At 50.7% G+C, this 26,800-nt stretch overlaps 7 protein-coding genes across 7 annotated transcripts; 4 read left to right on the plus strand and 3 right to left on the minus strand.

Annotated features, from left to right (window-relative positions):
* Window positions 1-241: 241 nt before the first annotated feature.
* Window positions 242-857, plus strand: CORC01_02647 (uncharacterized protein; the record flags this gene model as incomplete). Its single annotated transcript, XM_022614297.1, has 2 exons — window positions 242-466; window positions 573-857. 2 exons carry the CDS (start codon window positions 242-244, stop codon window positions 855-857), a joined length of 510 nt encoding a protein of 169 aa, XP_022479210.1.
* Window positions 858-933: 76 nt separating this feature from the next.
* CORC01_02648 (uncharacterized protein) lies at window positions 934-3,727 on the plus strand (the record flags this gene model as incomplete). Its single annotated transcript, XM_022614298.1, has 3 exons — window positions 934-997; window positions 1,596-2,028; window positions 2,125-3,727. 3 exons carry the CDS (start codon window positions 934-936, stop codon window positions 3,725-3,727), a joined length of 2,100 nt encoding a protein of 699 aa, XP_022479211.1.
* Window positions 3,728-6,669: 2,942 nt separating this feature from the next.
* Window positions 6,670-8,458, minus strand: CORC01_02649 (uncharacterized protein; the record flags this gene model as incomplete). Its single annotated transcript, XM_022614299.1, has 11 exons — window positions 6,670-7,046; window positions 7,099-7,169; window positions 7,221-7,371; window positions 7,426-7,462; window positions 7,510-7,600; window positions 7,651-7,687; window positions 7,742-7,814; window positions 7,867-7,896; window positions 8,008-8,147; window positions 8,215-8,268; window positions 8,329-8,458. The coding sequence occupies 11 exons, from the start codon at window positions 8,456-8,458 to the stop codon at window positions 6,670-6,672; spliced, it is 1,191 nt and encodes a 396-aa protein (XP_022479212.1).
* Window positions 8,459-10,007: 1,549 nt separating this feature from the next.
* On the plus strand, window positions 10,008-10,285 carry CORC01_02650 (uncharacterized protein; the record flags this gene model as incomplete). Its single annotated transcript, XM_022614300.1, has 2 exons — window positions 10,008-10,112; window positions 10,172-10,285. 2 exons carry the CDS (start codon window positions 10,008-10,010, stop codon window positions 10,283-10,285), a joined length of 219 nt encoding a protein of 72 aa, XP_022479213.1.
* Window positions 10,286-13,160: 2,875 nt separating this feature from the next.
* Window positions 13,161-14,407, plus strand: CORC01_02651 (uncharacterized protein; the record flags this gene model as incomplete). Its single annotated transcript, XM_022614301.1, has 3 exons — window positions 13,161-13,183; window positions 13,237-13,640; window positions 13,803-14,407. The coding sequence occupies 3 exons, from the start codon at window positions 13,161-13,163 to the stop codon at window positions 14,405-14,407; spliced, it is 1,032 nt and encodes a 343-aa protein (XP_022479214.1).
* A 2,510-nt stretch (window positions 14,408-16,917) lies between these two features.
* Window positions 16,918-18,658, minus strand: CORC01_02652 (uncharacterized protein; the record flags this gene model as incomplete). The annotated part of the gene is made up of 4 exons (XM_022614302.1): window positions 16,918-17,703; window positions 17,773-17,969; window positions 18,106-18,274; window positions 18,650-18,658. The coding sequence occupies 4 exons, from the start codon at window positions 18,656-18,658 to the stop codon at window positions 16,918-16,920; spliced, it is 1,161 nt and encodes a 386-aa protein (XP_022479215.1).
* A 905-nt stretch (window positions 18,659-19,563) lies between these two features.
* On the minus strand, window positions 19,564-22,675 carry CORC01_02653 (NADH:flavin oxidoreductase/NADH oxidase; the record flags this gene model as incomplete). Its single annotated transcript, XM_022614303.1, has 3 exons — window positions 19,564-20,296; window positions 21,263-22,006; window positions 22,083-22,675. 3 exons carry the CDS (start codon window positions 22,673-22,675, stop codon window positions 19,564-19,566), a joined length of 2,070 nt encoding a protein of 689 aa, XP_022479216.1.
* Between the last annotated feature and the right edge of the window lie 4,125 nt (window positions 22,676-26,800).

A 26,800-nucleotide genomic window follows, 5' to 3' on the forward strand; every position in this document is an offset into this window, starting at 1 on the left:
GATTACGTAAACCAATAAGTATATCCTAGCACCCAAAACCAATTAAGCATTAAGATATCACTACCCCGCTTAGAAAATGTATATTAGACAGATTGAGATAGTTGTCTGTGTTGTGTTGTCTGGTTTGGTATTCTTAAATACGGTATGTTATTAAGTTCCTTAGGCCTAAATAAAGCACGCTATATTGTCATCCGCTATTTGGAAGGCTTAGTTCCTACTCCAATTGCTTCTCGCTAGCATAATGTTAATTAACGAGGAGACTGCGGCCACGGCTGACAGCCTTTCAAATTTCACACTTTACATTTTTCCATTCTCGTTATACTCTATTATGGCGAGATTTACGTATGCTTTAGGTCGCAAGAGTCCGGAGCACCAAGACTTGCCGATGCAAGTTAAGTTGGTCAATCTGCACCGCGGCGAGAACTTCTCTCCGGGATATCTTCTTGAAGTCAACCCTAAAGGCCAAGTGAGCTCCCACCCCCCGCCTCACGTTATGCAGCATTGTCGATGATGATTCTTCTCGATCTCATCACCGACGAAAGCGATTAGTTGTACAGTGTTAACTCGATCAGGTTCCAGCCCTCACAGGAGAAAGACTCGCAAAACCACTGACCAGCTCTTTGGGCATATCCTACTGGCTGTGCCGACAATATCCTCACCTCCTGCCTCAAGAATACGAAGCTCACATTGCATCTCTTCTTTCAAAGATTCATAGCATTCAGTCACTTTCTCTCTCTGTACCTGATAAAAGGGATCGCATTTATGGGGTTCCCAATGTGGCTGCTGAAAAGCTGAGTACGGCCAGCGACGTGACGGAAGACTACCGGAAAGCATTGCAGTTCAAAGCAGATTTGTAAGTTGAATGGTGTACTCGGATGTCGGATATGTACGTACGCTTGAAAAGCTTACGGGTTTCCCAGCCACAGGAAATACATGGAAAATGCCCTGGAAGATGATCAGGTGCTCTTAGCAGAGGCTCAAGCTAAAGAAGCTCTTGGTGAGATTAGCGAAACCTATCATGAGGGGGATGAATGGCTTTTCGGCCAAGCTGTTGGCCCGACTATACTGGACGCTCATGTGGTTCCGCTCATTACCCGCCTTTAAGATTGCGGGAGGCAAGATCTGATACCCGCCATCTTGGTGGCGTACGCAGGGCGAGTCAGATCTACGGATGCTTGGAGAGAAGCGACACATGGGAGACCAACTATGTGGGATGTTTCCATGGGTCATGTGGCTGACATGGAATTATAGAGAAGTAGGAAGTAGAATTCGCAGCCTTTAATCAGATGGATCGTATTGCTACCTTTCTTTTCCGTAGAGGCTGTTGCATAATTCGCATTTCCCGTGAATTATCGAATTACCGGTACCCACCCTCTTGCAACCAGAAAACAAGATCTGAACTCAGGAGCGAATATGCATCATACGATCCAATCAACTAGAAGCATGACCTTCCCAATGAGCTTTAGCGACCTGCGGGTACACCCGTCATCGATTGCTTCAAGGATCAACCATCTCACCAAGACGTTTTTCTTTTCAGTCGTTGCCTACACGTTTGCAGCCTGTTTATGAAAACGGTTAGTCCCGAAATGGGTTAGACAAACAGCTACACCGTCCTCGGCGGAGTGTTCAATCCTACCCCATGCTGACGGCAGGGTTTCTTTGGGAATCTCACGCTCACATTGGTGGGTTCGGTTTCACCCTGGCATATTCCACAATTTCTTTTCCGAGCGTGGTGGGCACAGATATTATCTCGGGTTGTCTCCGCTCGCATTCCTGCACCTCGCCCTCGGACTCCCAAAGTTCTTTCTCATCAGGCTGCCCGCTCACCGAGGGCGTCCAACGGTCGTCATTTGCCCCTCACCGGCACGCGCACAACGTCAGTGGCTGGTTCGGACTCGAGACCAACAGAGAAACAACCAGGCTGGCTCGAGCCTTTACGGATATTCGCACCGGTGGTCTTGTCCTTTTTAGCGGAATTATGGCTCGGAAGGGTAGCCGAAAGGTGAGGACGGGATGTCTGACCTGCAAGTAAGTTCCATCGATTGCCGTCCGATTGGATCGTGGGAGGGACGACCCGAGAATAAGGTTTTCGAGATGAATGGCGTGTTGTCTAACGCTCGCTAGAGTACGTAAGATCAAATGCGATGAGAGCCGACCATCCTGCAAGCGTTGTACTGCGACTGGCCGCAAATGCGATGGCTATCCACACGTCGCCGACTTGACAGATGTCTCATCCAGTTCCCCGGGCTCTGGTCCGACAGTGGTCCTGACGGTCCAGCCAAGTCGCGCCTCTCCAGGAGTCAGCTCCCCAAGCGACACCCGCGCTCTGCAGTACTTTGCCGAAGCCGTGGGTCCGCTCCTCTCTGGGGCCGTTGATCCATACTTCTGGACGCACATAGTCATGCAGTTCAGCACATTCGAGCCAGCCGTGACGCACTCCATCCTAGCCATCAGCGATCTCTATGAGCAGTTCCACACCGGGACCGACGAGATTGTTGCCCCGCGGGACTACAGCTTTGCCGTGCGGCACTACAACGCGGCCATGAGAGAGCTGATAGGCATGAAGACGCAGGACAAGCACCCCACGGTCCTGCTCGTCTGTCTCCTGTTCATCTGCATCGAGTTCCTGCAGTCGGGGCGCGAGGCCGCTATTAAACACTGCAAGCATGGGGTGGCGCTGCTTCGAAATACCCACAGCGAGTTCCCCTGGACGAAGGAGCATCTCCTCCCACTTTTCCGACGCCTCACAGAGTATTCCTTCTTCTTTAGCGGCGAAAAGGCCGATTTCCCAGACTTGAGCGGACTGGAACACCCTATGCCCCCCAGCTTCTCCTCGTTCCAGGACGCTCAGTTGATGATTGACGACCTCTACTGCCAAACCCTCCAGCTCATGAAGCAAGGGTACCCTTTTCGCTCCTTGTCGCCAAGAGGAACTGGCGTTCCTCCGAAATTACTAGCGCGGCAAGAATACGTCAATCAGCTGCTCGATCGGTGGAACGTCCTGTTTGCCCAGCTGAACAACCAAAGCAAATACTCATCCTCGCCAACAACAAAGGCTTCCGCGAAGGAACCGGACTACGTGCCGAATATGCTGCGAGGATTCCTCTCCACTCGATACGAGTGCTGCCGTATTTGGCTGAATATGGCATTTACAAACAATTTGACTGGCTACGATAAATACCTGCCAAACTATAGCCGACTAGCGAAAAACCTTGCCGAAATGGTTGTCCAAATCTCCGAGCACACGAAAACGGCAGGCGTGCACGCTAAAACGTCAAAGTTTATGTTTGAGACTGGGTACACGCCGATGCTGTTCTTCTTCACGACGACATGCCGACAGCTGGAAACGCGGCTGGACTTGCTGAGGCTGATGCCCATCCTGGGGCTCCCTCGAGAGAACCTGTGGGAAATGGCGACGCTGGTTGCAGTGGCGCGGAGGGTCATTGAGCTGGAACACGGCATTTCGCTGGACCCTGCAGGGCGGCCTCTGGTCCCGGTCTCCCCTTCGGCGCCTCTGCCGCCAAATGAAAAGAGGGTGGCGGATATCTGGACGGAGCCCAGGACCGAAGAGAAGAATATGAATGGTCACATTGTGCGTGGAAGAGTGGTTGGGTTTTTCAGACGCGATAAGCCTGACGGTAGTACTTCCCTCCATACAGAGTTTGTAGAAGTAAGGAACGTTAAAGCGGAGTTGGGCGAGGGCATTGCGACTGTGGTGGTTCCATAGTTTACGCATTTTGCGACAGGACCACAAAGGGATGGTCATCAACATAATACCAAGTTTTCCTAGGGCGACCACATGGATCTATCAAGATCCCGGTTATCGCTCGACTTCTTTCGCGTCCATTAACAAAACCAATTATTTACAAAATGGCAAAAGCAACTTAAGTGCCACTTTTGTTAAAACAGTTGCATCTCTTGCTCTTTCACTAAAAGCGTCTTAACGACCATGGGCTCTAGTACACATTGTTTATTGACTAGGAGTTGAATGATTGACTTGGTATCCCGTCAGTTGATATTTTGAAAAGAGAGCATCTCATACATTCAAGTAGACTAAGGCATTGCCATTGAATCTATAGCAGTTAATCGTAGGCTGCGTAGAGACCGAGAGCACGTTTTTTTGGTTTCTGACCCGGCCGTTGAACCCGATAAGGCACAGGACTACGGCCAGTGTTGACATCGGCAACGGTGATGACACAAATCTTTGAGGCAGTATAGACTCTCGATTCCAAAATGAAAAGTAAAAGGAACTAAAGATGCTCGGTGGATGACGCGACAACCCGTCTCAGATGACCGCGAGGCTGTACGTGCTGTGAAAGGTTTCATAGTAACCGCTCGGTAGCACCATCTATAACAGATCCAAAAAGACCCATACAAACCGCCAGACAGCCATGAACGGCACAGTCAAGTCCATGTGACAAATTCCTCAGTGGCATTACGGTAGTTTACGCAGATTGATTTGAGCCAGCCTCTCAGGACCTCGATCGTCCAGATGGAACTGAGAGGCTCCTGGAATCAGATACAAGATCTTGTTGGTGCCTAGCCTATGGGCGTCATGTTTCTTTTCCCTAGGTCTGTGACACGGAGAATGCTCATGGAATATCTTAAGTAGAAGTCAGGGGCCATGATAGACTATCTCGGGCTCGGGGACCTCAACTAGAACACGGAGTCAAGGGCCGATATCCCTCAATCCCCTAGGTCTGAACATGTCCTCGCGGCGAAATTGATGTCTACTAGTATGTGAAGAACAATTCTCAGATTCGATATGCCGTAGATGTCACTACTTTAAGTATACCCTGAGAAACATGAGCAAGGTCGCCTTGGGAACACTTGTCCAATATCTTTTTCGAGATTTTTGCCAGAGTCCGGGGGTTGTGCCAACTGTGAGAATTCCCGGGCGCTACCCGTGCCACCAGTTCGGCGTGTACATGTTGGCCTCGATAACCAACCTAATAGGGGAGGCCGAAAAAGTTCATGTACGAACAACGCAACGTGGAGAAAAAAGACACCTAACTCAAGCCATTTTCGCTAGAGCAACTCTGTAAGAGATGCCCCGTGTCTCGGTAGTTTTATCTTACTGTTCGTCCGCTGTATCCCTACTCGTGGCCGTCTGTTGTCTCTGTTTAAGTAGCAAATCCTGCCTTGTCTGCAACATGTCGTCTCAGAAATTCAGCCCAAGTCCTTAGACGCAATGCGGAAACTTGGAGTACCCCAGAATTATCTATGGCTGCCACGCAATTTCCTCTCAGGTCCACATGGTCATACGTCGGAACTCACGTTGTTGTTGTTTCTTTTTATCACGGGAGTTTGATTGTCAGCGGAAAGCGCTTCAAATGAATTTCCACTCTGATCGCAATAGCAGCAAATTCTGAGTTGGACTGCTCTGAGAAACAAGTAAACGGAACAACCCAGATTGCTGAGGAAAGTCTTGCCTGATAGATGCCGCATGTATTCATCAAATTATCACCACAAAATCCCCTAGCCATTCGTTACTCGGAATATTCTACTCCGTATTATGCCCAGCTTTCTTCTCACATAGCGTTTTTATGATCCTGGTAGACTGAGCCACCGCAACGCCCGAAGAAATTGACGTAATATTCCCTTTAAACTTTGAGCATATTAAGGTCCTCGTATTCCCACCTCTTGGCGGTCCGAAATGCGACTCTCCAATACCCTGCTAGCGCTTGTATCGACCATCGCTCTGGCTGGTCCGTCATACCTACGTTACTGAATGGTATTTTTGACGCGGAGCGTGCTGACGTACTGCAGGGACGCCTGGGTGCTCCTGCGACAGTTCCGGCGCTTGTGAGATTCTGAAGTATGAATGTCCAAAAGGGGATAAAATAAGCTGAACTCTGTGGGCGACTCATCATGGATTTTCCATGAGTCGGTAGAGGTATTGATGATATATGGATATTGCAACATCTGTCTAGGTGTTTGATTGGAGGGACAAATTCAAATGTGTTCGACTACTGAAGACACGAACGAGAATGAAGCCGTTTGTGTCGGACTCACGAATATTCTGATGGAAGATGCCAGTAGGATTGGTGCGTAACTAAATAGAGTTAACAAATCTCCATTTCCGTCTTGGCTCCGGGTTGGATAACATCGTTCGTCATCATGATGCTAACCTCCGTCTGCGAGTTAGCCCCACACGCCACCAACACTTCAGGTATTAACGTTCGGTATTCGCTTGCATTTCGTATTCCTGACTCAAGTATCCGGACAGATATGGACCGGCTGAAACGGTGAATTCTTCTTAATTTGAGCATGAGTTATAAGAAAACTTGTTTAATTGTCTTGGGCGGGCAACCAGCTGCCTATATGCTAACAAAAGATAGCAAGGCGCGGGCGCGGTCTGGGAGGGTTCATGTCACCTTTCAGAAACTCTCTCATCTTGGTCCATCACATTTTAATAATATCCCAGGTCATCGGCATCTCGATTGTAGTGAGAAAGTCGTTAGGTATTCTTCCATACAGTAGTGCGACGTCCCCAAGTCGCGCCTTACTGTGTCCCATAAGTATCATACCGTGATGACACCGATTCCCGCATCATTTCCATACATGTACCCAACTCCTTTTTCTGTCTAGTGGCCTGTAAACCCAAAAGAAATGAACCGAACATGAACTCTTCGTAAAATTCGTCATGACCTTAGGCACTTGTCTCGCTCATTTTTGAGCTCCTCGTAATTCAGCAGCGCTTATGTCGATATCGTCCTCGTCATCCGAGTGCGTCGTTTCTCTTTCAAAAGCCTGATCTGCCCCCGCATCATCGTCGTCCCGAACATGGTGCCCGCCCAATTCTGTATCATCATCATCATCAAGTGCCTCTGCTGATTCAAGGCCTATCGTCGTCGGTGTTCTTGTTCCTCGATGTTCCCAGGTCTTTCTCGCGCTCGAGCTATTGCCGTCGGGGTCAAGCGGGATAGTGACTGCTTCTTCCGGGCTGAGTAAAGAGATGCCGCGAGACGGACGTGTTAAGGTTCGTAATGTTGACTCCTGGCCAGGCGATGTGATCCAGTTGATCACCAGGGCCGAGAAGAAGACTAGAAGATCTGAGTAAAACGGTTCTCCATGAGGAAGTGCGCGAATACTCACTGTCGGTGTTGCAACAAAGCAAACATAGCCATGCCACTTCGCCGTTCAAGGCCATGAGAACAGTCAAATTTCTGCCATTCATCAGTGCCAGTTCCATTTTCAAAGAAACGAGGATCCCTTACGTCACACTACTAAAGAGGGTACAGCAAGATCCAATAAAAGTGCGTATTACGAGTCTCCGTAGTCGAACATTGGGAGGAGCTCTGGGGATACGTCGATTCCGCCAGTCCAACGTCCACGGCTTCCAGAAGTTGTACTTTACGGAGTGCAAACCTAGCATAGCACCATCAGTATGCACGCCACATAAATATGTCTTAAGAGACTTACTCAATAAAGGAAGTAAGAATAAAATGGTGAGATAGACCTTGCGCATGTTAATATAAGATTAACGCCCCTGAAGACAATACTCACGTTTACAGCCGCGTCAAAAGAGATGAGTGGCAGCAACACAGGCTTCTCCATGCCAATGATACAAATTCCATCTTCGAAATGGGTGATCCGGCTGTTGAATTCATTAGAGGACTGACGAGCTCTGAGTCAACGTGAACATACAAAATAAAGTTCATGATAACAACCAGAACAAATACTCCTATGGCGGAAGTCAGTTACTCAAGATGTATATCGCCTGGATTTGGAACCGTACCCAACATGCCGAATGAGTTGAAGATATATAGCTTCGACTTGAGACGGCTTTTTCTAGTTTGCCTGATGATATGCTACCAAGATGATTAGCCAAAGCAGGCGGTATTGTCGTCGAAGGTGACTTACTGCTCTGTCCACCATGAAGAGGTAGATGAACTTTTCGCCGTGTTAGACCCTGGTGCGATGCTTTCAGATGATGCCTACTTACCAGCTGGAAATCTCGATTAGTCAACAATATTATTAGGGAAGGCGATGAGTCCAACTTACCTTTGTTGAGACGTACGCCCCCAAGCAGAAAAGGGTGGCCGCCGAACAAGTATCAAAATTGAGGTCTGCTCCAAATCCAAATTGTAGAATGGATGTGCCAAATACAAACAGAAATGAAAAGAAGTAGATGAATACGACGACTTCGATAGTCAGTAGGATTCCACCGGCCAAAACAAGGCTTTCGATTCAATTGTTGGGTTTGCTTACGCCACATCGTCCACGGCAATGCTTTCCAGTCTTTTACTGATAAACATCTCATCACTATGATTAATCGTGTTAGCTCATGTAATATGACTCCAAGTCTGGTTTGAAAGCACTGACCAAATAGACTGGCGAGTAGACAGGCTGATAGCATGGCGACAATGATACTGACAACCTTTCCGGCGAGAGGCTCCGGTGAGTGATTGATGCTTGCGCGGCGCATCACCGCCTCGACGCTTTCCAACTCCATGGCTCCACCTCCTGCGTGCTGTCGCGAATTGCTATTGAGGCCCCATCAAGATAGTAATCGTCAGTTCCCAGTCTGGAGAAGCCTGTCCCAAATTTGCCGAGCGGGTAGGGGGAAGACAAGGCGCAACGGAGGCCCGCGATGAATGCTTAGAGGCCGTTGACGACGATGAATTGGTCGAAGCTCCGTCAACTATTTGCGCATATGTCCTTGTTGAGGATTAAATTGCGCTCCGTACGGTGAGGCGGGAGGGGTTGATGGGGAATTTGGTGAAACGGTACGGGGCGACAGGGAAAGATGGGCATTGCTTGGGAAACTTTAGCATCTGGGGGCGGGATCAATCGGATCTTGTCCCTCATGTATGGAGATCTGGGGATTATCGCGCACGCGCTCATGAACAGCTGCCGCACGTGGCATGCTGGTGCTGTGCGTCTGCGCGGAATGTCCAAGCGGTGATGAACAGAAACCTCCAACTCTCAAAGAATAGAGTTTTGGTCAAACGCGCCATGCAACGGTATGATGATGGTTTGCTGGCCAACCTGACTCGTGTTCTTCCTCTTCCGTTCCCGACGTTGCCTACGGCAGTTTTCTTGCGTCATGCCTCGCTCTCGCTTGGACATTGAACTTTGAGTAAACCAAGAAATTGACTCTTGATTCACAGTACACAATGGAACAATGGAAGGAGATGCAGCAGCCACGTGACACCTCCACGGGTCCGATCACTTCATGTTGGAGCCGGGCCTCTCTGCCTTTACCGTCCTAGCGCTCAGGGTCCTATGCAAATAAGTGTTCTTCCGCATTATGAAATCGCGATTTCCGTATTGAGCTCACTTCCTAGGCCTTGCATCTTCCTCTTGAGTTTTAATGACCGCCATAGCTCTTAGCCTTGACGGCGCCACACCCGGACAGATTGAAGTCATCCTTAATAAATCAAGGTTAATAGAAAGCTAGAGTTCTGGGTTTCTGGGTCACTGCTATGGACAGACAGAAAGGAGTAATTAAACTAACAGGTTTTGTTTAAATCACTGGTGAGCCCAAATACCTTTATAAGGGCGTGTGCATGAGTCAATGTCTCTCCAAGCCAGCCCCGTTTTCAGGGGCTCTATGGGCCGGTACGGATGGGCAGATAGAATCTCTGCCCGAACACTCGGCCACGGTGGTTAAAAGTCTTTGCTTGGGTCAAAATTGATACTTTCTCCCTTTCTTTGGGTTTGGCATATAAACACGGCATGACCAACTCCCTAGATTCGCTTTTAGGTGGCTGGCCATCAACGATCCAGAAACTACTGATCGACTACCCTTTCTCAAACGCTACTGCTCTACTTTCTTCTAGATCTCTACAACAGATACATCACATTCTGGAGACATATTTATCTTTACTTAGGTCACAGGCAAAATGCGTTCTTCCATCACCTTGGTAGCTACTATGTTATCCCTATTAACTACTGTCTTCGGGTGAGTGTTTTCCCATTAGTCTTGATCTCCGTAGCTCGAGATCCATCAAATCCTGCGTATTCATCCTAAGTCGTTTTGCGCAACACACAGACAGGACATGGATGACTTCAGGACGTACTACTGTATGACAGTGGACGGAGACATAGCCCCGAGCGACAACTTCTGCAAAGCAGTAAACGGTGCAGTGCTCCCTTCCATTGGTGTAAGTATTCAGTCTAGCGGAACTACTGGTCATTGTCGCTGAATGATTTGGGTAACTAGAAATGCTGTATCCGTTCTTCCGACTTTAAAACACACCAAGCTTTGTCAAAAGGTTGTGCAGACAATGGACTCATGCTCGGGCCGTGGCCGAAAGTCATTCCCTGTGACCCATAGGCTATATAGATGAGGAAAGAATTCAGGTTGAATATCTCGTACGGTACATGTAAACTTCTGGTCTAACATTGCACTTATAATGGAGTCACAGTCGTCATCTGCTGATGAAGGGGGTCCAGCGCGCCAAACCATTCAAAGAATCGAAAATCATAACTAAGTGTCTGTAAGTAAGTACATTAAGGACATTAAGACAATAAGATAACATATCGAACTCACAAATTTCATAGAACATAGTCAACGCTCAAAGTATACATATTGATATGAAACAGTTCAATTTCATTACAAATTAAACCTATCAAATAATCATTGGCCTATTAAATGTGCTTTGCAAAAAGGTCAAATAATCAAACACAACCTTCACATTCAATTCATTAATTGGGCTGGCACACTGGGGTTTCTCAGTGGATACTTTACTCAGCAGTCTCAGATACATGGGGTTTCTAAGTACACGTCGGTGTTTTCGGATTCACCGACTTGAAGCTTCGGCTGTAATAGGAAAAGGCGGCAAAAGCTCCTACTGTGAAACCTCGCATGGGTAATTAAGCTCGAAAGATGTGTGGCACTAGTCAAAGTCTTGGCACGAACCCCAAACGCTCGGGCACAGATCTGACTCCAACCTCGAACCACCATACTCGCGTCTTCGACTTCTCCGCGGAACGAAGCTTTCGTGGTTCATGTTATCTCCAAGACAAGTCGATTGATATTAGACCATCACGAGTTTTGTGTTCACTGAGAGTCTCTCAGGTGTGGTCTGTAGAACACTCGCTGCGGTGGAAGTCAGATTCACAGACGTACTTCAGATAAATGCGTGTGACGAGATTGCCAACAGGACTATCTTGGGAACTATTCTGGGGATTACAAAACTTTGGGTAAAAGCTTCCATTGACCGCCATGTGTATTTCTTGGATTTCCCTGTACAGAATAAGAGCGTAGAGTGTTCGGAGCTTTTGAGTCATGATGTGAGCGAGTGCAGTTGTACGCCTCTTAGCATTGGCCAAGTAAGACAAGCTAGACCAAAGACTCTGAACCCCGCCAATGCTGCCGAATAAGGGCAAGTCTTCCGTCAAAGTGCGTCAAATATTAATATTGCCAGTATCAGGCAGCGAATTGAATGTCTTGCGTAACAGTAACATCCAGCTTCAGTACTTCCAAGACCTCTAATTGATAGCCATTTTCGTGATGCTGGAGGCCAATGCGTGGCACCCTACTCTGAGTTTTCTCCAAAGTATCCCGGTAAGCGGGGTTCTCAAATTAACTGATTCATGATTATTGAGGTGCTATGACGAGACTGTATATGAATCCATCCTAAATCCGAATCCTTGCTGGATTTTCCTTTTTTCTACAACGACTTATTTTACAACTTTTTGAGCTATAGACGTCCAACACGCAGGGAAGCGTTGGCTTAGAATAAAGGGCATCGCCAATCATCAATTTCAACGCGTCTTCATGGGTTGCATTTGCGCTAGCTGACTCATCCTGGAATCGAAATCAAGGAGACACTGTCAAAGGTATAGACCACTGTTCTCGTCGCTTTTATGGATATTTCGAAAACAGAGGGAAAATTAGGTCATATTAAAGAGGAGAGAAGATCAAGCCCTGGCGCCCTGGATCTGAAAGTACAGAGGATCGATCTTGAGAGTTGAGACCATGCAATTAGGTTCCGCTCCTGCATGTGTCATTTAGGCGGCCCGTGAGTTGCGAAATTGCAAGGGGGAAGTCGCGAACAGGCTACACCCTGCTCCAAACTGCTCCGAAAAGGTGTTGCTTTGCACATTTTGTGCTGGTCTCGGTTTTGTATATTTCTCTATCACGCAGTGTCTTCGCTGATTGGCTGCAAAACCATGTCCTAACATCTTTACCTTCACAGTGTTTTCCTTACAGAATCACCTCAAGTTGCCACCAAGCATGGCTTTGGCGATTGCGACTTAATTTTGACATATTTCAGTGTCAGAAAAGGCCCAGGTTCTGCTTCCTCTGCTCCATCACCGAGTCTCTATCATGTATGAATTTTCCTATGTGCCTAGAGCTGGCCAAATCAAGAAATTTTGCCCAGGGTGAATGTAGAACTCAACAATCGTGAGGTTGACGTTGACCGTATATGAAGGGCTGGCCCACTTATGTGGGCAACAATGGCTACCAGCACACCTAACCAATTGGCTATTCGCCCAACCTGGTGTTGATTAATGAAAGGTACGTAATTACAAGTCACTGATTTGTAGTTTGGTTACACTACGGGCCGGGAGGTGGGCATCCACCCCGTAACACCATGAAAGGGAAAAGGTCACATACTTGCAAATTCGGTCATCTTGCAGACTTTGACGCCATGTCATGCATCAATCAGAGTTGGTACAAGACTCATTGAGACAAACCATTATATTTCAAGTCAAATTCCCATCTCGATAATGTGCGATGGTTCTGATGGTAGACGACGCAATGCTTACGCCAAGTCTTCCCCTCGTGGTTCTTGATCCTTCGGGAGCACCCGCCACTCGCCTGCATTAGATCAGTCAATCCCTTCAACTGCTCCGTCTTAGCTTTGCCTCGACTGCTGCAATCCTGATTTGATTTATTAGTACTGGGTGTCCATTGTCAGATATAATAATCAGAATATGTCTCTGCTGATGTTACATTGTCCGCCTCGCAATGAGATGATCAACTGCACTTTTGGGAGGATTCAGCCCCCACAAACCTCCGTCTTTCCTTCAAATTTACTGAGGACTGCGGGGCTAATCTGCTGATAACCAAAAGTGGTCTTGTTTAAATCTACGGCTGAGACTTGAAATCCTTAGACTACTTATATAAGTAGCAATGGTATCCAGGAGGGTCCACCTCCAGCACATGGTAGAGCAAAGTTACCCACGACAAGCCACCCACTATGGCTAGTACCGATTCCTCCATGTACCAACTCAGCGCTGACCACACATTCCAGTTTGAATCCTCCGCACCCTCAGCCAATCCGTCTACGACGGCGCCGACCTCGGCGAGGTCCTCACCACGGCCAACCAAATCATCCCCGGCGATTTCGCAAGCTACGCCAGCTCCTTCTCCAGTCTCGCGTACAGTGTTCTCGACCGCGCAAAGAGCATCGCAAAGGCAAAGTTCCCTGTCTCCGCACGTAGCGCCTTCTTCGCGGCGGCGACGTACTTTCGCAGCGCGGACTTTTACCTCCATGAGGACGCGTCCGATTCCCGCATCTACGAGCTTTGGGGAAACCAGACTGCCGCATTCGACGAGGGCCTCGCGCTGTTGACGGTGCCAAATCAGCGCGTGACGATTGAAACGGCTGGCTTTGATATCCCTGGTATTTGGTTCACGCCCGACGACGAGGAGAAGCAGCGCCCGACAATCATCATGGGTAATGGCTACGACGGGTAGCAGGAGGAAATATATCACGCCGTTGGCGCCGCTGGCGCCGCTGCTCTCGAGCGAGGCTACAATGTTCTGACCTATGAAGGACCCGGCATGCCCTCCGTTCGCCGTTATTAGGAGGTCGGTTTCATTTACGACTGGGAGCGAGTGATCACGCTCATCGTGGACTGGCTCCTCGAGAAACCCAAAGTCGTCGATCCGGACTCTATCGGTCTCCTCGGATTCTCATTCGGAGGCTACCTCGTACCCCGATCCGCAGCTTTTGAACACCGCCTAGCCGCCATCTTCGCCGTCGACGGAGTCTGGGACTGGCCGGTCGTCGTAAACGCCGCTTTGGGCACTGAATTCACGGCCATCCACGACTTGGGGGATAAAGAGGCCTTTGACGAGTATACGAAGCGGTTCCTCCAGCCTAGCGTTCCTACTCCGCTGCGATGGGGTCTCGGACACGGCATGTGGGCGTTCAACACGGAGTCCGCGTACGGCTTTGTGACGTTGTCTCTGGATTATCGCATGGAACCCGTGGTGGACAAGGTCCGGACACCCGTTTTTATTGGCGATGCGCAGAATGATCTGTTCTTCAAGGGTCAGGCGGCTGTTCTCGCGGAGGCGTTGGGTGACTGGGCGTACTTGCATCACTTCACGGAAGAGAATGGGATCGGCGAGCATTGTGGTATTGGGGCCTTCAAACAGCACAACCAGGTGATTTTCGATTGGTTCCAAGATCTCTTGGACTTGAAGAATATCCAATAGAGAGTGAGTTCCTGTTTTTAAATCATTTATTACGTGCGTTTCTAGCCTCAAACGTATTCTTCTTAGTTGGGCAAAACTTTAGACATGTTGTCCTGGTTTGTCGGCGGTCTTGGATTCCCGCTGAAAGTCTTGCGGGTCGGATAGTATTGGAGTATCTTTTCTGCAATGTTGTGTTTCAACGACGATCCTTACGCCTCGAAAGACCACTCAAATCAGGAAACATGCAGTGTGTGAGAGGAACAGTATCCTGTTTGGCACATCTCGCAGCTGCTTGAGGCGTTTAAGTGACAGAATGACCGTATCATTTCAGGATGAAGCCAGAAGGCAATTTGAGGGCTCTTTAACAAGATCAAGATCGCTGTTAGGCTCAAAAACCAGTTTGCTGATATCAAATTCCTCTCCTAGCACACGGGACGATTAAATGGGAAGAGAAGGGTGCGTGATACAGTCTGATTAAGCTGGAGCATTTCCCGTTTTCTTGCCGGATATAATCTGGAATTCCAAAAATTCCCGGATTACGATTCACATACTGAGGAAGTGAATTTTCAGAGTCTCTTCTGCTCTAAAGTGGGTTTATGAAGCTCCCTTGTGGCGAGTAACTAGAGTTTGCATTCATGAAGAGGAATTGAGAAACGCAAAGTAATGTGCCCTTATTAAATGGCTGACCTTTGATTTTGTTTCACTAGTAAATTATTTAAGAACTTATTAACTCAAATACACACGGGGACTGTGTTTTCTGGCTGGCACTATGCTTATTGTAAGAGTCTGAAGGAGGAGTTAAAGCTGTACTTTGATTACAGGAGCTTTAGCAAGGCACGACAAACGCCCGCCTACAGTTCGCCTTTTTAGCCTGTGAACGATGTTATATAGAAGGGCTATACTTGATTATCAAGGGAGATTGATTGATTTTGGGCCTAGTGTACGGCAGTGGTGCTTACCACGACGCAAATGCTGCTCAGCTCTAATCCTGTAACGAGGCAATTAGAGCCAGAATCTTGGTCCGGGAAAATCAACAGAATATGCGGGTATGTCAAAGCACCGCAGCAATGAAATAGGAAGCTGGGCAGCTCCCATAGACTTACATATCTACCAGGCATACTTTGAAACACACCGAGTCGACTTTGTCAATGCTTTCACCCTGAGAGATGCCTTTGAGAACTAACAGCCCTGATAGATTTTGAGCAGGAACAGCCGCCATTGAGCGTTGGCAGCCCAGTCTTGATCCCAAATCGCAGCTTCGGAGCTCATTGCCATGCCCTACGCAATTGATCTACATGTCTTTTGACGAGGCCCCTCTTAACTGACACGGCTGGATTATGTCAGCACGGTCGTCAAAATTAAGGTTGCGGGCCGTGTTGCACTCAAGGACATAAGTGGGTTGGTGGTCCCCTGCCGCTTCATACTGTGCTGTCAACCCGAATCAATCTGGCTGGCATCTAATGCGAAGTAGGCTGCCATCCCGCCCTGGCAGGCACGCGGTTTGGGCAATATGCAGAAAACTCGATCAGTATAATCATCAGCCGAAAGGGAAAGTGGTCGGAGAGTTCGAGTGGTTAATAGCCTATCATCTCACGGCCATCCTACCTTCGCTGAAGTGTAGAGGTTAGAGCCTGACTCTGCCTTTTGCTTTTTGTTTCGGTATCTTTCTTTCTTTGTTTCTTCTCTTCTCCAAACCCCCCACATCCTTCAATTATAAAAGATGTTGTTCTTACTCGCCTGCATCTATTAGCGTGAGAGCGAGTCCACTGTTGAAATTTGGAACACTTTACTAAAATGAATATTTGGGTGTCCGCAGCATGGATTTCTCTCTCTTGGTGAAAACTCTTCTCCTGCAGCAACTCTGATGGTTCCAAAAACCAACTATGGCTGCGACAGAAGAGAGTCTTGGTGATGGCCCCCCCTCCACCTTGCCCTCAATAAAGGTGCGCCAATAGGACTACACTGAGATGGCCAAGAAGCCAAATTGGGTAGGCAGAACTCTTCATGCTGGTTGTCGCTCTCATTTCTTCAATCTTGGCTCTGAAGTTTCCCCAAGTCAACGCAGTTACATTTCGATTCCCGTACTCTCGCATCTATCAGACGTTGCGGACATAAGAAACTTTTCCAACCTTGGCTTGGCTTGAGCAGAAAGAATTTATTTTCAACAAGCGCACTGCTCAAAAGTGCCAGCAGGAAAAGCCTTAAAGCTCACAATGGAATGCTCAAAAATTTAAAAAAATAAAAAAGATGCTTGACTCCAGTAAAACCAATCAAAAAACAGACCTGCTAGACTAGGAAGGGGGAAAAACAAGAGAGAAAGGGAAAAGGGAGGCCACAACGAGTCAACCCCCAACGCAGCAGATCTCCCAAGATCTCACAACAGACAAACCCGCAACCGCCTATCTCAACCTTCATAATCCTCTTCAAACCACAACTCCCCAATCACCAAGCCACATCTCCGTCAACTCAGTACTCAGTGTTTTCCGCGCTTGCTAAAAGAAAACCCTGTTGTATAACCCCCGTCCCGTCCCTCAATCCTTGACAAGCCAAACGCAAACAACAGGCTTCCCCCCAGCCACCCCATTCCTCCCCGCATCCCACCCAACCTCGGCCAAACTCTTCTTCATCATCTCCTTGTCGTCCCCCGAAAAACACAACCCCTTATACCACCTCCCGTTCCCCGCCTGCACAATCTCAAAGCACTTGTTCTTCTTTGGGTTCGCATTCGTCGCCCCAAATCCCTTGAGCAACTCCGCCAGCGTCGTGTTGACCGGCACGTGAAAGGCGGAAAACTGGATCCGCGCGTTGGTCGGCAACTGCCACGGCGGCGTCGTCGTGCGGAACACGTGGATTTTTGTATGGGCCGCGGGGAAGAAGTAGTTGTAGCCCGGCTCGCAGCCGGTTCCGCCCGTCGAGTTGGAGAGTGTGGCGGCCGGGTTGCGCGGGTCGAGGGCCGGGAGACCCTGTGCCGTGCGCGCCGCGTAGGTGGATTGGCCGCCTGGTTGGAAGGGGTAAGTTCCTGGTGGAGGGGGCGGGTAATACCCCTGCTGGTGCTGGGCGCCGGGCCAGGCGTAGGCTGTGGAGCCCGGGTAGGGGGCGGCGGCGGTGGCGGGTGCGACGGGGTAGGATTGGTAAGTGGGGGCCGGGTAATAGTAGTTACCGTAGGCCGCCGGTGCGCCGTAACCACCGTGCGGGATATATGGCTCGCCCCAGCGCGGGAGGGGCACGCCGTTTTGGGGACCCCAGGGCGGGCGGCGGCCTTCCATGTCCGGGCCGTTGACGGGGTTGGACATTGTTGGTGCGGTGTAAGTATGTTTCTGTCAGGGAGTGGGGTACAGGTAGGTTCAGATTTGATTACGGCGATGGTCTGGCTGCCAAGTGTGTACCCAGTTTCCGAGCCTGTGGTCGAATGCTGTGATCCAGTTGCCGGGAACGGGGCCTGCGAGCGACGGGTCCCAGAGTTGGTGCGGGTGTGTTTGGTGTTCGTACGTCGGTACGTGTGCTGATTGGTATGTGCTGTTATTCTGAGCGAAGTTGAGGCTGCGAAAAAATATATCGTTCAAGTCCTGGCTGGTATTTGAATCTGTACAGAGTAAGAGCCAAATGTCAGCAAAATGGAAGATATCAACAGCGGTTTATATGCACTGTCGAGACGAAGCTAAATTCTGGCCTGACTGGCAGTGAATGACAACCACTCCGCAGGACACACAGTGACTCACCCGAGTCCGGAATTGAGATGAGTTGCCCCGTGTCTTCCTCCCGGTCGCTGCGCGTATCACGCTGAAGGGCAAAGATCTCGGTGCTCCAGACAATGTTGTTGTGTTGGTCGTAAAAGGTGCCGACGATGAGGTAGCCCCAGAACGGTGGGTTGCGCGAGCAGTGCCAGTACTGCGCGATGATCAGCTTGGTTGCCGGGTATGGCAGATACTCTGGTCTCTCCTCCTCGAGGGGGGACTGATGAGAAGCCACGGTGACTGGGATCGATTTGTGATTGAGGAAAAAAGGGGTAAATACCAAGAGTCGGTCTTTGGGTGATGGTCAAGTTAAGCTTGAAGACTGTCTGTGTGCTTACGAATGCGAGTGAGTTGACGAAGAAGAGTTTGGCCAGAGATTTCGGCTTAGATTTATATGCTGTTGGGTAGAGGTGTGAATCAGTGACTTTAAGCTTGCGAGAGATGAGATTAGAAGATGCGCTGCATCACCAACGGTGTTTCATCAGACGACGAAACGTCACTTTGTGGTGATGCGCGGCCAGCAACTCACCAGACCCATCTTGAGTCCGTCCTAGTTGAGATGAATACGCTGGGTGAGGGCCAACGACGGTGAATCACTGCAATGGTGCAATCTTGTAAGTGGATTGATGACAGGGCCTCAGATTTGCCTCAACAATCTCCTCGGCAAGTCACATGAGTCTGAGTGCGAAGTTGCATAGTCTGGAGTTATCATGTATTTATCTGGGTAGCTGCGTATAGAGAGCTTCTCATCTACATGCCAAGCGGCATGTGGCGCCCGTTGTGGCAGGGTGTGGCTAGTGATTCAGGGACCTAAGCTCTCGGTGGTCTTATGTGAGCAACACCTGCAGCCACTCTCGCAGGACTGGCACCTACAAACTGGCTTGCTCTTCTGCCATACGAGGTCTGGTTGAGATCATGAGAAGAAGGCAGAGATGAGGAGTTGAGTAGGCAATTCGACCTTGGTCTTGACCCTGACTTATGTCGCTGACCATAATCAACGGTGTCAGCACACCATCGTCGGCGAACGTCGAGCTGACTCTGCCTCCACCAAGGCTCGTTTAGTTTCATTGGCCCCCAAGAAAGAACAGCCCGCGGCCACATCGTGTCGACTGGAGATGCTGAGGGTGAGTTTGTGTAATGCCACCGATGCTTGTGTACGTGACCATTCGTGTAGCAAGACCATTAGCTCAGTGGCGTTTTCCTGGCTGCGGGATAGCATCGGGTAGCTTTTACCCCGTCGTATCGTGGTGCGGAGGTTTGGCAGCGTAGTGGGGCGTTGTGAATGATCCGCACTAATCCCAGGAGCTCTGAGCTCCGACTGTTCCGTCGTCCAGGTGTCCAAAATCTGGCGTTGTTAATAGCAAATCCGCAGGCTGTCGTGGGCCCAGATGTGTAAGAATTTCGGCAAAATGAGAACCAAGCGCATTCACATTCTAAAGCGCCTCAATCTTCAACCTCGATGTCCTCCTCGACTACGCGCACGGCACCACCCTTGATGCTAGCCGCCCCTTTGACAGAGTGCTTCAGCTGCTCAACCTCCTGCCGCACCATCTTGCGGCGCTCGACCTCGGTAACAAGCCCCTTGAGGTAAACCTCGGCCTGGACGGTGGCGCTGTACGACATGGCGGTCCAGCTCCACACGTTCCTCCTCTCGGCGTCGGCGCCGGCGGCCAGCAGCGTGCGCAGGACGAGCAGGTTGCCGTTACTGCTCGCAAAGTGCAGCGCCGTGTTGCCGTCCAGATCCGCTCTCTGGACGGCGGCGCGGGCGCCCTCGGGTACGTAGGTCAGCAAAATCTGCAGCACCGTGTCGTGGCCGCCGCGGCTGGCTTCCATCATGGCGTCGCGCCAGCGTATGTCGCGGCGGAGGATGACGTTGGGGGTGCGCTCGCAGAGGAAGTGGACGACGTCGATGTGGCCGGCGGCGGCGGCGAGCATCAGAGCCGTCTGGTGGTGCTCGTTGAGGGCTGGGTCCGGGTCTTCGTGGCCTAGGTTGACGAGGACTTTGCAGATGCCGAGGTGGCCTAGGGAGGCGGCGAGGTGGAGGTTCGAGTTGGAGAGGGCTTCGGGGGAGCTGTCTGGGTTGTGGAGGAGGCGGGGATGGGATTTGAGGATGCGTTTGACGAGGAGGGCGTCGTTTGCCGTGATGGCGCGTCGGACGCGGAGGGAGGGCTCGATCCTGGAGGTGGGGAGGTTAGCTGGAGTTGCTTCGCCTGGAGGAAGAGGAGGAGAGGGCCTACATTGTTGACTTGGATGTGGTTGGTCGGGACGGTTCTAGCGAGTGTGGTTTGGTCGAGCGATTGAGGGAGTCGACAGCGGCATTGCTGGTGTTGATGTATTTACTACTGCTGCTATCTCCGAAAGAGAGGCGGCCGGCGTGGTGGCAGCTGGAGGTGAAGGAGGCAGAAAAAAAGGTGGCAGGTGAGCCGGCAAGAACGAGGGTAACGGCGAGTTGGGACGAGATTGCCAATAGGGGGCGGTTGATGACAGGCCAGTGGCCGAATTTAGTGCCTAGCGCCTGGAAGGTCCCTGTGGAGAAAGCGGGCAGACAGGGATGCCTCAGGGGGGAGCGACGCCTCGGGTTGAAGGCGGGGCACCCAGCGTCACTGCCCGCCCGCTGTTGTCGGACTCACCTTGGTTTTCTCTCCCTCTGTCTCTTTTATTGTCTTTCTTTCTCCCACCGTTTGTTTCACGCCGGAGGTTGCAAGAGTGTTTTTGTCTTTGGGTAGATAAACCGCGGGCATGTGGAGGAGTTCCTGGTCTGCAATTGAGTTTGGTAGTTTAAAGTTACCGCCCACCCAGGATTCGTCGCGTCCGATGTTGATGATCTGATGTTTCCGTCATGTCTGTGTGTCTGCAGCTGAGTGACAGGTTAGTCATCATGCTGATATTCCACCAAGAGGTTGCACCTTGGACCACCAACACGAGAGATAAGAAATGCACTCGAGATATAATGGTGTATGCAAGCCAATGACCCCGACTCATCGCTGCGTCTTCCACCCAGCGCCAATCATTTGACACTGAAGCATGCATTTAACTACTTTTAGTCTGTATACGCCGCTCATTCTACCATTCTATCAACGAATCAACGCCGAGCTGTACGCATCCATCATATCCATATCTACCGCTCCCCTACGCAACATACGGCTTCCCAAAAGGCTGCAGCTCCAAACCCTCAATATCAATATATCCATACTTGCTTCCGTCCTCGTTCTTCCCCATCTCCTCCGCCCACTTACCCAACGACTGCAAAAACACATTCTTGTACTTCTCCTGCGTTACATCCAACGGCTCCCGATCCCGCCCAATGAGCCTCATCTGCGTACCGGCCAGCAAATTCGTCAGCCCAAAATCCTGCTCCCCAAGCAGCGTATCAATCGCCGCCGACGCCTCGCCCGCAATAATCTTTCGCGGCAGGTCAACCTCGTTACATGCCGGCCTCGCCAGACCGATCCCGTGCACCGTCTTGAGCGCCTCCACCATGGCCGGCACAGTCCTCAGCCCGCCCGTCACGTACGCCTTGGTCTTCTTCAGCTGCGGGATAATCTTTTCCGCAAAATCCAAAAAGAAGGCCTCGCGCTTCTTGGTCGACTCGCGCTTGTGCTCAAACGCGAGGCTCTGGTACGTCCCGCCGGACAACTCGACAAAGTCGAAGCCGTGCGCCTCGAGCGCGGCGCAGAGGTCCCGGCAGTCTTCCGTGGAGAAGCCGCCCTCTTGGAACTCGACGCTGTTGACCTTGATGCCGATGCTAAAGGACGGGTCGGGGACGCGCGCGCGGATGGCGTCGGCGATCTCGAGGATGATGCGCGCCCGGTTCGTCAGAGATCCGCCGTACTGATCCGTGCGCTTGTTCGTCGTCGGCGAGAGGAATTGCGCGAGGAGGTAGCCGCTGTTAAATGTCAGTCGTCGCTCACGATACCTCGGACAACGCAGTAACAGGCACAAAAAGAAATGAGAAAACTAACTGTGCGCCGTGAAGCTCGACTCCGTCAAAACCAGCCTTGTACACGTACTCGGCCGCGTGCGCGAACCCGCCAATCACCTTTTCAAAATCCGCCTTCTCCATGGCGCGCGGCTTCGCAAACCGCATACCCATGATATCCCCCTCGAGCTGGACATCGCTCGCCGAGATGGGGTTAGCATTAATCCGCTGCTCGACCTGTCGTCCAGGGTGACTGAGCTGCGCGTGCAACAAGCTCCCATGCGCCCTCGCCGCCTCGGCAATCTTGCGGAACCCCTCGAAGCGCTCGCCCTCGAAGGGGGCGTCGAGCGGGATGATGGGGTTGCCCGCGGCCTCGAGCTGGTCGTAGTCGAGCATCACGTTGCCAGACAGCAGGACGCCAAAGTCGCCCTCGCCCCAGCGCCGGTAGAGGTTCACAAGCTCCGGGGTCGGGACGCCGCGGTTGGCAAGCGTTTTCGGGTCCCAGGTCGAGAGGCGCTCCGTCATGGCACCCTTGAGGAAACGGTTCTTGGCGACCTTGCCCGAGAACTCGAACTTGAGGGGTTCCGCCAGGGGTGTGGGGTCGACGGCCTCGGCGGCGTATCTCGTGGGCGCCATCTTTGGGGTTTGTGTCTGTGTTGTTTTGGGGGAAATGTCTCAAACTCGGGGTGCAGAGTGTTGATGAGGGGATGAACGAAACCTGTGAGTTGGCTTTGTTCTTGATGAGTTAAATCTCGATATAGTGTCTACCCTGATGTCACCAAACTACGCGGGAGGATTGAGGGTTTTTGTATGTCTCGACACGGCATGCCCACTTCTTCTGCCTGTTTATTCGGCCTTCTGCAACAGCGGAGCAACTGACGTCCACCGCTCTGAAACCCGCAACCAATTGCTTTGTAATGATGTGGTTATTCCCCACGTCACCTCGGCCCTCGCATGGGACGATGAACGACGTTACCCACTCGGCATTCGGGCTCTCTGCGTCCATGGCCTCGTAAGTTTCCAAAGAATGTAACCTGGAGGGGCCCAAGAGGATATGCCATTGGCGACCGTTACACCCAATCAAAGTTTGCTCACCACCAAGTCAGCATTTCCAACAATTAGCTTTTTCCTTTCTTGTTCTCGACTTACCTCGGCTCGACCCCTTTTACTCGGCCAGCTGTCCGTAGACCAGAGGTCTCACCGTCGCGGAGCCATGTCCTGCGTCGCAGGCCAAAATGCGCTAGAGGTCGTATGCGTCATGGTGGGAACTAGCGCAGGGGTTTCGCGAGTTGTGAATGGTCCAATTCTTCGGAGACTAAGAGAGCGGTTTTCTAGTGTATGTAGTGTACGGATATGCTGCCGAGACTTCCTCGCACCGCCCCTGGAACACCACCCCTCCGCCAAGCCTTGCGCCAGATTTCTAATCTGACGACCGCGGAATGGCGGGGGCTGACCATTCCAAATTCCACGGAACCGCGGATCGGGTAATCATCTCCCCGGACATCTCTGCTGAGTCAGGTCGGCAGTTGTCCTGATGCAGAGCCTAAATCAGCCCCTCCAACATGAAGTCCACGTTAACATTCCCCCTCGAGAATTTCAGACACCGAAATTGACCAGCCTCGTCTCCGAGAGGATTCCTCATTGATGAGGTCCGATCAGCATTATTCATTGGGTCCGTAATATGCAAAGTCCAATACCCTGGGGCGCACTCCATCCCCTATGGCGTAACAAATAAGGAGGGGGGAGGGGCTTCGAATCTATGTCTGCCTCGGTTTCCCATAGGTACGGAATTTCAAGATTGCGGGGTGGAAATGCAACTCTTCTACACCATCCTGACTCAAGAGGCACTTTTTCGATTCGGACCGGTCCGTTATGTTCGGATTTCTACCAAGGCAACCGCATACCCATCGGTTGAAACCCATACATCTCGTATAGAAAGAGCTCCTCATCTCGGTCATCCACCACAACTCTCCTCCGTCGGCATGTTGAACCTCCGTTGTGCGAGGTACCGGAGCCCGAACGGTGGGACGGAGGGCCAAAAAGAGGACGGAGTCGAGAGGCAGCAAAAGGAATGCGTCGAGGGGGAATCGAACCCCCGGCTCCCCGACGCTGCTGGATGGCAACGGAGAATTTTACCACTAAACCATCGACGCTGATTTTGACTGGGATCTCATCGTCAGAATCGGATCCGCTCGTGCTGACTGAGACGCAGAAGCGCATCAAGAAGTGTGGTTGCCAACGGCTGCCAATACGGTCGGCCACGACGTAGTAACCCTGTAAGGTATCATGATGGTTTTGAGGACGACTGGGGCCTCCACGCATTCGCTGGACAGGATCACCGTCCTGCATCTTTTGTGATTGAGATGGAATCTAGGGTAACTTTTCTGGTCCTAGGGAGATTCCTTTTTGAAGTTTTCTTCATAAATCATTCCCCTGTCGTCAGAGAAAGGCTTGGCTCACACGATGGTTAGACGAAGTGTATGTACTCCATACGGGAATAAAGCTGATCTGCATTGATATTACTTAGAAAGTCACACTAGGGCGCCGAAATTGCTCCTGCTGGTTTCGATAGGATCAATTACTTTGGAAACGAACAGGTCACTGGCGCCTCCAAGTATCTTGAGGGAAGGCTGACACAAGTTTAAACTCTGAAATATCAGTCTTGATCCCCATCAGGAGACAGCTGCTTTTCGTGCTGCCTTCTTCCAAGAGAGTTGGTGGATAGTGAGGGGACAGGCGGTCAGTACACCTTACCCCGGAAATGAATGCACGGGACGTGGGTAAGACTGAGAAATGCTGGCCGCGCTTGAATGTGACTCTTATTATTTCGGCGCGTGTCTACAGTATCATCATCGTTGGTACGCTGATAGCCAGTATAAGAGCTGAATGTCTATGAAGTTGGCCCTTTGGAATCGGCAGCAAATCTATCGTAATTTATTGGCCTGTAGATTGTTCCTGGAAATCCCGATTCACAACGCAACACTTATTTGCGTGTCATCTTCGGTGACGCCAGAAACCATGATTCCAGAAGTGGATCATAATCCCCCAAAATCTTGAACCGTGGGGCATGGCCGACTAGGGTTTGTTTCCACATGCAAAATAATGACTATATGCGTGAAAAGCGGCTGATATATGTATGTTACCTTCTGACGAATGGAATCACCTGCGGTACGCAAAGACCACAAGTACAGATTTGGTATCTCTATAATGACGGACAGGTCGGTCATCTTTACTATTTGCTTCCCCTCGCAACCCGATTGTCAACGTGTAAGTGTAATTCGATCGAACCCACAGATGGACCGCGACAACAAGAAGGCAAATTTAGCTTGGCTGGAGGAACGGCGACCGCAGAATGTCTCGACCATTTTCCACGGAATCCATTACTCGCTGCTAAACGTGGTGTGAATGGATCTGGGTGCGACTTCTCAAGCGCACACACCCGACACGGTACGATGTATTCGTAGGTACACAGAGGGCAGGCAGACAGGACAGCTTGGACGAGGGTAATGCGCTGATCACGGCCTGCTGAATAAGGCAAAGCATCCACGTGGGCTGCAGGGATTCAGCTGGCGGGAGGACCCGCGCATGACAGGCCTAGCGTCTCAGGGGTTCAATGGGTTGACAACGCCTGGAGTTTACAACGCAGGGTGCTTTGAATGCGGGTGGCGCCAGTAGAGGCGCCCAGCGCTGCCGGGTTGAGAATAAAACAGCAACATGACAGCTACGTCAGAAACTAACGCCAGCACCGATGAGAGGCGTCGTTCATAGCTATGCAAGGATAGATATGTCACTAAATTGTTTGTCAAGCTTACTCTCTTCGACTATCTCCCTTCTACCAGAGGAAATGGGATACCACTCTTTACAAAGAAGCCAAAGAAGCCAAAAAATCAAACATGCGTTGCCTCGTCAGCCAGACTACTACATGGCGAAGTGATGATCGTCAGTCTCATTATCGACTTGGTGTGTTACTGAGTTTCAAAAAGAAAAAATGAGGAAGCCTCGCGGTTTCGAGCGCGGATCATGGCGTGGGTGCACACTACCTTGGGGGTTGAAGCCAAAGTCAACCAAGACCCTTGCTTGCGGTGGCGATGAGATCAGATGAATGCTGTAGATATTGCTGAACAAACTCGTGCTGTTCAAGAAGGGTAGAGCTGACTATGCCATCCCGAAGAGTGGGAGAACCGTGGCGTTGCTTTCCACCATTGGCAAGATCTTTTTGAGCAGCACATTGCCACCCTTCTCCAAAGGCTAGCAGTCAAGTTCGAACTCATCTCACCTCCTTAGTATGGGTCGATCGCCAAAGGGACTCCCAAGGCTGTTGAGTTCGTTGCCAATGCAGTGATGGATAGATAGTCTGCTTCTTTAAAGACAACTCTTTTAAAACCCGACATTATAGGGGCCGGCCCTGCTGATGGACAACATAATCGATGCCTTTGCTGAACGCAAGAAGGGTTGAAGGACGATGCGGTAGGGCCCCCGGCCCCTCTCGCTGGGCCTTTTTAGCTTCTTGGTATTAGTGGTTGCTCTTAATTTTAGCATCTACCCAAGGTTGGTGCGTCTAGCTGGTAAACCCGGGGCCCGACACCCTCCTACTGCGCATTTCAGCGGCTACATGGCGGGACCACGGCCTCCTTGCAATCTCGTACTCCACCGCCCTCCGTTCGGCATTAGGCATCGTCACCGGTAGTTGGTGCTGTAAGTCGGCCAGCCGCGAGCAGAGCCGAAAACCTGTATATAAGGACGCCGATTATACCTCAATCC

The sequence above is a fragment of the Colletotrichum orchidophilum genome (genome assembly GCF_001831195.1).
Source record: "Colletotrichum orchidophilum strain IMI 309357 chromosome Unknown Scaffold_15.1, whole genome shotgun sequence".
In the NCBI taxonomy this organism is placed as follows: Eukaryota; Fungi; Ascomycota; class Sordariomycetes; order Glomerellales; family Glomerellaceae; genus Colletotrichum; species Colletotrichum orchidophilum.